Source organism: Alnus glutinosa, chromosome 14 (assembly GCF_958979055.1).
Source record: "Alnus glutinosa chromosome 14, dhAlnGlut1.1, whole genome shotgun sequence".
NCBI classification, from domain to species: domain Eukaryota; kingdom Viridiplantae; phylum Streptophyta; class Magnoliopsida; order Fagales; family Betulaceae; genus Alnus; species Alnus glutinosa.
The window spans coordinates 5,610,600-5,623,746 of record NC_084899.1 but is presented as its reverse complement, the minus strand read 5'-3'; the positions used below and the strand labels follow the sequence as shown (position 1 = coordinate 5,623,746).

Below are 13,147 nucleotides of genomic sequence, written 5' to 3'. Positions count from 1 at the left end.
TTCCTAAAATTGGAGATTTTTGCATGCCTACAAGTTTATTTAACTCAATTTAGTCACACCATAAATTCGACTAAATTTTAGTTCCAATTTGATTATAGCTTAACCCGAATAAGTCAATCGATCGGCTACATAAATCTTATTTTGGCATTTAACTCTATCTATCCAAGACCATATTCTCCATCACAACTTTAATTGATTTCATGGATACCCAGCTAATAACTAATGAAACTGAAATAAAATTGAGATTATTAGAAATGAGAATGCCTACGTCAAACATAACAACAATAATGACCATAACATAACAAACTGTAAAATGGGAACCTAGAATCTGCTGCAGTGGAGGCTTTGGCAGCATTCTACACGTACGACTGATTTTAGGAAAGAATTGGGTTTGCAGAACACCATTCTCAAAGTCGACATGCTTCAAAGTGGTAAATGCCCTTAACTTTACAAGCCAAAGTTTCAGCAGATTTGAATAGCTAGTAGAAGAGGCACGGATGATATTATTGCTTCACTATCTAATTGGCAAATTGTACATTCTCCCCGAGAAGCAAATTCTGCGGCACATAACCTAGTTAAAGGCACAGTTAAACATGCCATAGATGATATTTGGTTGGAAGAAATTTCAATAATTGAAATCTAAATTTCTCGCAAATACATTTGTGATTTCAGAAAGTACCAAGTTTATGAATACATGTGGGACCAATTATTAGATAAACCATCATAGACATCATGCAGCTCATGTTATTATTATTATATATTATTATCATTTATATTTTTTAGGGTTTTTCATTTTTTGGGTTGGTGGATGGCTTTTTATATATTCTACCACCATCATCATTTGGTTAAGCAAATAGATGACGTTTTTTTCATTTTCATATTCGTTGGATCCACCACATAAAGTGGAGTTGAAAGTTGAGAGTCACGTAACCTGCTTGCTAAGAAAGAGCTTTGAACTAACTAGTAATGGTTCCTTCAGTATATGCCTATTTTTCTAATGAATTGTCTTTTCAATTGTAATTCACAAAAGAAAAGAATAAGATGGCAAACAACTATATTTGATTTTATTGGCTTTTACTTCTTGAACGGGACTCATTTACAGTTAGTTCTGTTATCACTTAGTCTTCTCAGCTCTTTCAGAAGCTAATCAGAAACTAAGATTAATACCTTCAGTTGATCAAATTCACAACATCTCATGGTCTTACCAATCAAGGACTGCTACAATTAGCTTTACTGGCAACTTTCACACTTGCTTGCTCCATCACGAGGATTTCCCTCCAAGAATACAAAAACATTGAAAAAAAAAAATAAAAAAATAAAAAATCTAGTTGCATACTGTAGCGGAAATTTGAGTCAGCAACAGTGATGGCTATAACCTAACGATGGACTCTTTTAAGGGCATTCAACATCTAATATAATTGTTATGTAAGCCATCTGTTTTTTTTTTTTTTTTTTTTTTTTTTTGGGTAAGATTAAGATTTATTAACTAAAAAGAAGCAAAATACACATAGAGGGGGTGGGGGGCCCCAACAAACTTCTCAATACAGTTGATACAGTGTCAAATAAAAACAATAAAAAAACTGAAAATTGGCCAAATAAATAACCCAATCCAATAACTTCTTGGCACATTGATCAAGAAAATGACCATTAAAAAAGGCAATTTTTGTGGCAGACCAAAGGATTGGCTGCCGGAAGGCACACCTCCTACGACCGCAAAGGGTCTTGGTTGTTAGGATTGCACGGAGATCAACTGAGCTAGTCATTGTAGAGGAACTCAACTCTAATACCCAATAAAATGAGGTGTCCGGCTGTTGGTGGCAAGAAATATCTATTCTTTACAAACTCTATAGACAAAAAGGATGCACCAGCTATAAAGAAGTCGGGAAAAAGAGGAAAATATCACAAAATCCTCAGGTCTGTCGCTCGAATAGGAAGACACGTGAAGTCTGAAGAAGAAGTTGGCACGTTGAATCATATGGTTGATTCATACAAAGTTACAACTAGGTGGGACCAAGATGAGAACAATAAACGTTTTCCATTTATAAACATAATGTCATTAGAGATTTATTTTCCTTTCAAATCCCTTGTGAAACCTTCCCTTCTACTAGAAAAAAACTATCCTCCTCTCTCCTGTCAGAACCTCAAGGAGGAGGAGCTTCCCCTCCTCCCTCCCCTGCGTCCTTTCCTTACCACCTTTTCTCCCTCTTCCCCTTTTCTCTTTTATTTTTATTTGTTGAAAGCCAAATATACTCTTGTCTTCACCCATTTGCCTCACCACTAGTTCCCTTGGTCTCTCCTTCCCCCCAACATTGCACGTGTGGCTCACGCGCTGCTCTCACTCCTCCCCCATCCGAGAGGTAGATTTATGTCTCTCCTTATTAATAAAATTAATAAGAAAACATGTAATTTTTACAACCCAGTTTATAGAAAAATTTTGCCCCTTACATAATAATGTACCCATCTTTTTGCTTTAATTTAAGAGGCTTGAACCGATGGCATCCTATTTCTCTCTCTCAATGCAGTAGGGCTCCTCATCTTCGTGAAGCCACTTTTGTTGGACCCCTTTCAACCAAGGGGCATTTCCACCGGATGCATGGTCCTTAATGGGACGCACAGCCTGCCTCAGCAACTTCTACATAGGTCACCATCTCTCATCCCCCTTCAACCACCGGTCACTTCATCATCGATGCTTCAAAAGATTACCTGCGAAGCATCTCCATCGACCATTGCTGTTGACGCGACCCTTTCTGGCCCTTGTGCCAAACCCCTTCCTTTATTATATGTACCTTCTCTTTTTATCTTTCAACAATATTATTTTGACTTGCCTAGAACAGGAAAAAACAAATAATGACATCTACTACTTCTCCCTTCCTTTACTCTTGAAACATGTAAATTCCAACATAGAAACCATGACTTTGAGAGAGAGAGAGAGAGAGAAAGATGGGATTACTATATACATGTTTGGCATATCAAAGCAAATGGCTTCAGTCTTGCTATAATTTTGAAAAGCATGAAAGCACGATGAGCAAATTCTTAGGGGGATACAGTAGAACAAATAAAAATACAGGGAAAAACAGAGAGCTCTTGGGCAAGGATACAGGAGATCAGGTGAATACACAATCCCAAGGAATCCCCTTGTGCACGGAAACGACCTTCAAGGCAGCAGCATAACCACTCAACACAATTTCAACACACCATCTTAGTGCAGATAGAAACCGCTAGGTGATATTCAAGAACCTACGTCCAGTACTATAATAAAAGCTGCAACGACAACGTTTTTGATTTGTTTCCAAAACCCTATCACCCAAGCAATTAGCAAGCTACAGAGCATGTGGCAGGTTTTTCCTGGACCAAAATATTACCAGCAAAAGGTTGGCGAGCAGCAGCAGTTTCCAGGCGTTCCCACGTCAATCTCCGCTTCTCAGCCGCCACACTTAACCTTGAATCTTCCTCCTCCAACTTACGTTGGCAGGCAATTACCAGCTCTTCATCCATCTCATAAAACATCCTCCTCAGATTTAGGGTCAGGTTGAGCACAGCCTGATTCCAGTGATTCTGAGCATTTCGCTCAAGAGCTGAGAAGACAAGAGGCATAATCACTTGCCTGTTATGTGAGATAAGATTAAGGATGTGCTCATTGTTCCATAGCAAGTGGGCACGCTCAGCGACCTGAAAATTATCGAAGCAAGAAGAAAATAACCTTCATATTGTTTTTCAAATCCACTACAACTTCCCACCATCTAATAAACAACTTCTTATGGAATAAACCCCATTGAGTAGAACATCGGTCGCTTGTTCATTAGACCAAGTGAAATGTTACTACTTACATGGTGCACCCTATTCTTTTCATCACCATATAAGTGTAAGTCATGATGTAACTTTCTACACAACCAAAAGATACTATAGTTGAAAGCTTCTTTTTTTAAAATAAATAAAGAAACAAAAGTTATGAAACCAGGGAGATGTCTTGAGGGATCTATTTTGACCAAAGACAAAATTCTGTGTATGAGACACCAAAGGAGACTCTTTATGCAACAAGCATGCCATTAGTAAGGAGCAGCAATATAACAGAAAAATTACCTGGTAATGGGAGCTATTGAGGCAGCATCCTATACGCCGGAACAGTGGGGTCATGATCTTCTGGAACTCTACCATACCCGTCATTTCCAAGACCTCTTCCAACTCACTTATGAACATCAATTCCTTCTGGCTATTTGTTACTGGCCAGTACTTCAACAGTCCCTTAATCACAACGCTGGCCAACTTTGGATCCTTATCTATAAACTGTACAACACAATACGTCAATGGTTGATGATAAATTCCTATTGATTTTGGTTTGTGTAGAGGAATCAGAGCCCTCCATAAGAACATCTTGTGTTCCTCCTTTAAAGGCAATGCAAACCCACTAATCACACTCCCAAAAATCTCCAACAGCTCCGCAATACCATTATGTCGCTCAGTTTCTAAAACAAATCGATAGATGATATTGCTAACAGCCTTTCGAATAAAAGGCCTGTGTACCATGAATTTCCCATAGATCCTATGCAGAATTGTTTTCAAACAGTCTCTTTCTCTCGGGTCCTCAGAATCAAAGAGGTCAAGTAATCTCACAATAAAAGAATGATCTATATACTTTTTTGCCACCTTTGCGTCAAGCGAACCATAACTGATAAACCGAAGAAGTAGGTCATACACAATTTGCAAATGTGACCAAGCAGGATCAAACATTGGTTCTTCATCTTCTACCTCACCCCCAGAGCAATTAGAACGATATTTAGGGGGGAAAATCCTGAACAGGTTAACTGCACACATTTTACACACTGCAGCAATTGCTGGTTCACTGAACTTTGCAGACCCAGAAGAAACAAAATCGACAAGCTCTATCAATGCTTGACGTTTAAGATCTTGCTTATCTGGATCACTAAATTCATGAACCTCACAGCAGAGGTTCAACTTACTGACAAACAAGTTCTGCCTCTGTGAATTTGAAACATCTTTGAAGGATAGATGGGCCTCCACTGCCTCAACTCCAGCTGCAATGCTTGTGGGAAAAACTGCTGAAGACACCCTTTTAACAACATTTAATTTGCTTGAAAGAGCACTACCGACATTTGTACATTGAAAACCATTGCCCGAATTAGCAGTAATGTTGCCTGAATCACTCCCTGCAGAATCTATTTGGTCAGGCTTTGGCAACTTCCGAGGGAGTTTGCTCAGAATTTGCTTGAGCATGGTGGCAGCCTTGCAATATCCAACAGACAGACCCCCTGGACCAAATGAAGAATTAAATCAAAAACTTGTTTTTGGGAGGGTGTTGGGGTCTCAGGGAGTACAAAGAGAAACTGATCCAGGCAAGTATTTCTGAAGAATTTTAAAGCTTATCATCTGAGGCAATATCCAGAAAACAGATTCATGCTAAAATTCTTGAAAAGTGAGACAACAATAATGGACTCGAAACATATATGATCACAATTTCTGCAAATATCAATGCATAAAAACTAACGGTGATCTAATACCACAGGACTGACAGGAGCACTAGATTCACAAGGCCAGAGACAACCAAAAGATGATGGAATTAATGTAAAAACACGCAAATGGCAATGGCCACAAGAGAATGAAAAACACAACAGCAATGCTCAATTTTGGCATTTGGGAAACCCAGGTCCAGAAAATTTTGCAGTTCTATACAATTACTCATTTGGATGCCCATCTACTAGAAAATAAATTGGAAATGCAGGTTGCATTCACTGCCGTATTCAGCACATGTTTCATTAATCTGATCAATAGCATATCTTAGTGATCTTACAATCATAAGTATGAACTGGCTCATCTATCAGAATGACGACATATTAATTTAAATCTAAGAGACCAAAGCCTAGAACTAATAACTCAAATGAATTACAAAATTAAACTTATTACTTATCGCCCAAGCCTGAGTTGCTACCGGCATTGTCCAGCAGAATCAAAGCCCAAATCAGATGTCTGACAACTAATTCAATACATGAGCTAGAAAGGGAAAGCAATAAAAGATTTTTTGTTAGAAAGAGAAAAAAAGGCCTTTTTACGCAGTAAAAAAAAAAAAAAATTGTACTAAGCTATAACCAGCAACTAAGAACATTAGTAATACAAAACTAAATTTTGACGATAGTATCGAATTTTCTGGATTAAACTCTAGATCTGGGGATAATAGTAGAACAGAGCAGGGAATCACCATAAAAATCTACTCCACCACATCGCAGAAAAACAAGTGGCCAGAAACCCAGATCACCATTATTTTCATCACCACAAACAACCAACTTTAACAAACCCAGCTACAATCTCCACTATGTAAATACTAAATTTCCATGGCCAACAATTAATGTGGAAATCTAAGCAGTTAAGCTTTAATTCAACAAACACATACATAAATACATACACACATACTTTGAGATTGATAGAGAGAGAGAGAGAGTGGCAACCTGTTATTTGAACTGAAAAAGATGAGATCTTTAGCAAAGGATAGAGAGAAATGAATTCACAGTTTCATGTTTGAGTGACGGAAGCAGTTTAAGGCTTAAAATCAAGCATTGGGCAAGAGGGACCGCGGGTCTAGGTGTGTGAGCTGTGAAGGGCGTCTGCTACTGATCTGATCTTTGATGCAGTATTTGGTCATGTTGGAGCTCCATGGAAGATCAATAATAAGAGCTCCTCGATTGAAGAGAAGAAGCGGTGTGGCATTTTCTGAAGAATTTGTAGCAGGTACCAGATTCACTACTCTTCTAGACTCCCTACAACCCAAGGTAAAGAAAAATACATAATACTAACACTAATAATATAATACCATGAATATGAAAAATAAAATAAATAAATTATATAAAGTTTGGGCCCATGTGTTTTAGCCCCAACCCTTCCAAGGGACCATTTTGTTTCTTCGGCCTGGGATTGCTCTGTCTTTACATTTCAACGTTGTACGTTTTTATTTTCATTGTCTCCTCAAAAGAGTCCCCGTGAATATATATATATACGCACCCCATTTTATATCAGTAACTTAAAAAATAAATAAATAAAGATAATTTTATTTACGGGTACCAAATTTTTATTATTTTTTAAAAAAGATACATGAACTTTAAACTGTCTCAATTTATGATATTCATTTTCTGAAAAGTCTCAATTTGGGTTCGGCCATTAGAATTTTTTGTTAAATCTTATTAAAATTCTCAAAATACCTATGTGTTTATTTTTTTTAAAAAAAAAATTATAAAATTTTTCAAAGATTGAGGCATGTGTATTTTTGTAAATTCTGTTAAATTCTAATCAACACCTAAATTCTAACAATTTTTTTTTCCTAAAAAAGAAGAAGGGTATTTTAGGAATTCCATTCAAAAAAATTCCGCCTAAAATACATCACGTCAATTAAGATGAAATAAGTGCGATAAATAAGTATGAAGAGTAACGTTACGCTTTTTTTTTTTTAATGATTTTTGCTCGGGAAAGATTTTGAGAACAAAATCATTAATATCTAAAAAATAAAAAAATAAAAAAAAATAATAATTAACATAAACATGACACAATTTTATTTTTGTTAATCAGGACAGATTTTGTTAGAGAAAAGAGAGAATTATGGCCAGGCTGTGCTGTGAAAAAGAAAAAGAGAAAAAGAAAACAAAAAATGAGGAAAAGCAAGGTGCTTTTACTGTAAAGGAATTAGAATATAAAGGCAGTACAGTGTAAAAGTGTGGGATTGGAATTAATGAGTCACCGAGTCCGAGTGCATGAATGTCATGGAAATGAATACACCGCCCTTAATCTCTTTGTGCTGTAACTCATTATTCTACGGAAGCTAATCATGAGATGTTGTCGCCTTCTAATAATGTTGTTCCTTAATCTTAATTTGATTAGAAATAAAGTTATTTTGGGCATTTTTTACAAAGCTAAGGAACTGTGTCTAGCATATTCATTATTCATATACATATATACTCTACTCTTCCTACTCTACGTATACTTAAATCTTAACAATTTTTTTTTATTTTTCTTAAAAGAGAAGAGACGAGTATTTTAAAATTTTTGACAGGATTTAACCGAAAATTATAACGGATGATTGAAATTAAAATATGGATATCCTAAATTGATACTTTTTAAAATTTAGGTACTTTTTTTCAAAAATAATCATAAAAGATCAAGGATTATAAGTGAAATTCTCCATTATAAAAAAAAATGCAAATTTTTGTGTGACAGTTATATAACAATCTACTAAATAGTATTACAAAGATTATTTTACAGGAGCTATTTACAATACTCAAGTCCCCAAATTTGGTTGTTCACTAAGTTTGGTATATAAAGAACAGAACTATATGTAAAATTTGGGTAACTGGGTAAGAGTATTTACACTCGGCTAGTCAAAAATAGCTAAAATGTCATACCGAAAACTATACCAACAAATTGTAAGTTATAGGGTAGAAAATCCGATTTCAATTTTTTTTACAAGAGTTGTTGGTTTTGGTATAAATAAAAGTTATAAAGATAGATATAAATATCGGGAAATGATTTATCTATTGTTCTTTGTGTCTTCTAACATGTAATCTTTTTGGGTTTTAAGAACTATCAAAGGAATTTAATTACAATTTTTGTATTACGAATAAAAGTGTGATCTATTAACCACAAGTTTGCAAGATTTTAATAGTAAGAATTAAGAAATGACAATATATATTAGAGTACATTCCATTAACTTAAAAAGACATGTTACAACAAAATAATAAAAAAAAAAAGTTAATAAAGGTGGGCTCCCAAATCAGTACCAAACAAAATAAATAACGACGAAATTGTAAACAGAAAAAAGGCAATGTGTCGAATAATGATCCCATTGAATCATAAAAGACCCGAACCTCTATATTTAGGAAAAAAGCCAAGAAATTAAGGGGCAGTATAAAGCAGCTAAAATCATCAAAATAGATGTCACGAATAAGGAGTTAACTGTTATGACTTACGAGACCTTTCAACTCTATCCAAATTTAAAAAAGAGATATGAATAGATGCATGACCCTCACAATACCTTTCAACCCTACTCGTACCCTAGTTAGGCAAGGACAACAACCACTAAAAAGAAATTGAAAAGTATATATATATATTACAAGAAGGCACGTATCAGTTATCACCGAAGTAAAATAAAAAGGAAAACTTACATTAAAAAAATAAATAAAAAAGGAAAAGGAAAAAGAAAAATTAATACAAGCAGCCTTCTATCTTATTCTTCTACTCTAGATGCACTCATTCCCCAACCAAGAAAATCGGGTTAATCTCTATTCTATCATTCCAGTCTTGATCTTGTCACTTGCTTTTTCAATTTGTGCTTGTGCATCTTGGAGGAGGAGTACTTCTAGGAGCTGCAAATATAGTTACCAATTGTAATTCAAAATGGCAGACGTATTAAACAAAGAGAAAATGAAAGTAAAAATATTTAATTAAGTAATTAAATTATGTATTACCTAACCCCACAGCCTCTGAGTCTGAGCTTTTCATCAAGCGAATACGCTTGCATGATTCTCTGAACATTCTGCCATTCAAGAAGAAGGGAAATAAATCATATAAAATAAAAGTTAGATAGAAGAAAAGGCCGGCCAGTTTCATTAAATTACCAACAATTACAAAATTTTTAGTAATCCTAATATTTTTACATTTTATCTTCAAATTTATGAAATTATATATAAAAATATATAAATGTATCATTTCACATAATAACCGATGCCGTGCCGAATTTCTCCAACTTTGTTGCAGAAAAGGACACATGAACAAAAGTGTTCCAAACTTTAATTCCCACCAAAAGTAACCCCATCCCGAAAAAGAAAAAGAAAAAGAAAAAGAAAAAAAGAAAAAGAAAAGAAAAGAATTTCTCTCAGAATAGGTATAGAAATGAAAACAAATAGTACTATAACCCATATATTATTATAATGTTGCGTGCAATATTGGGAAATACCGTAAACAAGAGCGGGTAAAAAGGACAATTAATTTCAGTGACTTACTTCCAAGGAACGTCTCCAACTAGCATCCAATCACCGTCCTTGTCTTCGTACGTTGGCAGATATTCCATTTCCTTCATTGGATCCACAACCCTCCTTTCCACAAGATAATTACCTATAACAATTAACATACATACGCTTACCAATTTAATAAAATTTTTATACTTTCTATTTTTCTTTTTCTTTTTCTCTTTTATTATAACTTTTAACTTGATTGAAGAGACAAAAGCTACTAAAAAAAAAAAAAATAGTTTTGACATCCTCCAATGTCCGAAAACATGTTGTCACGTCTTAAAATAATTGAAAGTTCGTCATTTTTAATAAAGTTTTAAGCATAAAACTATCTCTTAATGTAGTTATGTGACTTAATGGTAATCGTCACATAATAGGATTAAGATCTCGTGTAATTTTTAAGGTATTGAACGGGACGTAATAGTTATATATATATATATATATATATATATATATATATATATATATATATATATATATAATCTGAATCGTTCATTAAAATGAATGGTTCAAAATACGACAACACATAAATAGAGACAGATGAAAGGGTGGTTTGCCTTACGTGAAAATCTTTAGGGGTGGCCGACCCTTTTGCCATGGAAGTAGTTCAACTACTCTTAACTCAGCCTTTGGAAAAGGTTGAACTATCCCTTTTGGCTATGAGGATGGTTCGGTCACCTCAAAGCTAACTTTTAATTGGAAGTGGCCAATTCACCATTTAGCCACAGAGTAATTCGGTCACCTCAGAGTGACCATTAGAAGTAGTTGTACTATTCACTTTGGCCATAAAAGTGATTCAGTCACCTTAAAAATGTCAAATTTGGGGCTACATGAATTGGTTCGGCCAACCTTAATACACAATTTGAAAATGGCCGAACCACTCATGCACGGCCAAAGAGGGTAGTTTGACTACTTTAAAAGGCGGATTTGAGGACATTAATGGAACTACTCTTTGTGGCCTCCAACTTGATCTTAATTAATTAGGGTAGCCAAAACACTTCGGTAAAAAAAGTAGGTGGTTCATCACCCCTAACAACGACCTCTAGCTTGCACCCCACTTCTTTTTCTCTATTATGTTTTGTCCCATTTTGAATGACGGTCGATTTTAGAGGCATGCAATAGCCTATGTATTGCAAGAGATGTCGATTATTCCACAAACTAGTGGTTAAAATGCGGGCAGATAATAACCGTCCGCATCCATTATCATTTGTAATGAATAAAATTTTAATTTATTTAAACTTCTATATTAAAATAACCGAATTATTTAATCTTACATATACATTTAGATAATAATCCAAAACACCAATTTTCTCTCATATGTCATGATCATGCAAATACGAATACCTAAAATTAATAATTACATTATATATACAAATTTAAATATTGCTAATTAATAATCACATCCGCATTTTCACATCAACCGCAAAGAATAGTACTGCATGCACAAATTAATATGTACTCACCGCGGATAGTGAAGCAAGTGAACATTTGCTCCAAGGCTTTCAGCAGCTCCTGATAGCTTTCGTACGTCTCCAGGTCCACTTTACGCAAATATGGCGCTCCATCTGCGGCTACCTTCACGTACTTGGACCCCTCCAACGCCTTCTTTCTAAACAATCTCACCGGTGGCCACCCGACCACTTGTGCCCTTCAATACCGCAAAAGATCGATCACAAATACGTAAATTATGTATGAACACATAATATTCCTCTCACCAACGAATCATACAAAAGTAATTGTGATTCGTGAAGAAGATCCATCACTAGCTAACATCAGGTCATGCATATAAAAGAAGAAATATAAGATCATAACACGTGGCATTTACTGTAACAAATCTTTGTTTCTTCCATTGATATATATATATAGATCTAGAAGAATCATTTATCTGGTCATTAATTTCTTCTTAATTTCTTTCCCATGTCTCATCTTATCTATAATTTATAAAGACAATCCTTTTCAATTCTATAATACACGTACGTTACGAATTAAAGCATCCAATTCCCTTTTTTTCTTTTTCTTTTTATCACTTTTTTTTTCATGTATTATTCTAAGGTCAAGTTATATTAATTTGTGTAGAAATATCAATAATAATAACCTAATATAATATAAAAGCATGCAACGTTTGATTCATGAGTGGATTTTTTTTTTGGTAAAAACTTTTTTTAGGAAATTATTTTAAGAAAAATGTTGTGTAAACAGTTCTTTCTTCTTCACAAACTGAACACATCTTTTTGTGAATTTATAATGAATAACTTCAGAGGAAAAAACGCAAAAAGTACGGCAACCTAGTCTTACTTTGCAGCTGGGGCTTTCCCGGCACCGGTGACAATAATCTCCGACTTGTCATCCTCGTCAGCAAGAGTTTTGCCACGCGGCTTGCTAGTAGAGCTCCCCAGGTTAAGATCCACCGTCTCGATGAATCCACGTTTCGTGCAGGTCCTTCCTCCGGTGGGACTGGGAGCCGGAGAACGAGCCTCGCCGGGTAATCCTAAGGTGAGCTCCGTCTCCTTGAAGATGGTGCTGGTGACGTCAGACTCCGACAGCTCCGAGGTTGTCTCCGGTGGCATACTGTGAGGCTCGTGGGATCAAACGCTGCTTCTCTGTGTTTTTTTTTTTTTTTTTTGTAGCCTGTGCTGTTACTGTGTGAACGTGTGGATGTTCGGGTCCTGAATATAAAGGAGGAGGGAGGCCAATGAGATGAGGCCACGTGCGTACTGTGATAGCAGCAAACTTTGAAGTTTGGGCCAATCTGTCGGTTCATTCAATCAGTTCAGTTTTATTTCTCCCACACACTAATTCGCGTTTGAAATACAATATTTGAAAAAGGTCTGGAAAGAATCATTCAAAGCACTTTTATATAAATAATATAAAATAAAAAAAAAATAAAAAAAATCATAATTAATTAATAATTTGATAGCACAAAAGTGAGGTTATGCTATGAGCTACTAGATATAAACATTGAGAATTTCATAACATAATCCAATTAAAAATCAGAATCTAGGCACAAGGACTTCATTTTGTTTTATTTTTATTCTTTTTTTTGGTATATTTAATTTGTTACTAAATAGAAGAGTTCATCGTTTGTTGCATTATTTGTGTAAATTAATATTGCTATTGTCTCTAACTCCTAATTCTTCAAAATC

General features: G+C 35.1%; 2 protein-coding genes across 2 annotated transcripts; both read right to left on the bottom strand.

Annotated features, from left to right (window-relative positions):
- Positions 1 to 2,931: 2,931 nt before the first annotated feature.
- On the bottom strand, positions 2,932 to 6,788 carry LOC133857185 (serine/threonine protein phosphatase 2A 57 kDa regulatory subunit B' kappa isoform-like). Its single transcript, XM_062292339.1, has 3 exons — positions 6,459 to 6,788; positions 4,081 to 5,267; positions 2,932 to 3,669 (listed from the first exon to the last, which is right to left on the bottom strand). The coding sequence occupies exons 2-3, from the start codon at positions 5,230 to 5,232 to the stop codon at positions 3,313 to 3,315; spliced, it is 1,509 nt and encodes a 502-aa protein (XP_062148323.1). The 5' UTR covers positions 5,233 to 5,267; positions 6,459 to 6,788; the 3' UTR covers positions 2,932 to 3,312.
- Positions 6,789 to 9,073: 2,285 nt separating this feature from the next.
- On the bottom strand, positions 9,074 to 12,659 carry LOC133857297 (auxin-responsive protein IAA1-like). The gene is made up of 5 exons (XM_062292506.1): positions 12,300 to 12,659; positions 11,468 to 11,652; positions 9,996 to 10,107; positions 9,462 to 9,529; positions 9,074 to 9,359 (listed from the first exon to the last, which is right to left on the bottom strand). The coding sequence occupies exons 1-5, from the start codon at positions 12,569 to 12,571 to the stop codon at positions 9,316 to 9,318; spliced, it is 681 nt and encodes a 226-aa protein (XP_062148490.1). The 5' UTR covers positions 12,572 to 12,659; the 3' UTR covers positions 9,074 to 9,315.
- Positions 12,660 to 13,147: the final 488 nt, after the last annotated feature.

Excerpts from the sequence above, each read along its gene's own strand:
- LOC133857185 (XM_062292339.1), bottom strand. The coding sequence starts at position 5,232 with ATGCTCAAGCAAATTCTGAGCAAACTCCCTCGGAAGTTGCCAAAGCCT. Across the intron at positions 3,670-4,080 it reads TCAATAGCTCCCATTACCAG|GTCGCTGAGCGTGCCCACTT; the intron begins GTAATTTTTCTG and ends GATAATTTTCAG.
- LOC133857297 (XM_062292506.1), bottom strand. The coding sequence starts at position 12,571 with ATGCCACCGGAGACAACCTCGGAGCTGTCGGAGTCTGACGTCACCAGC. Across the intron at positions 9,530-9,995 it reads GTTGGAGACGTTCCTTGGAA|AATGTTCAGAGAATCATGCA; the intron begins GTAAGTCACTGA and ends CTTGAATGGCAG. Across the intron at positions 9,360-9,461 it reads CTCAGAGGCTGTGGGGTTAG|CTCCTAGAAGTACTCCTCCT; the intron begins GTAATACATAAT and ends CTATATTTGCAG.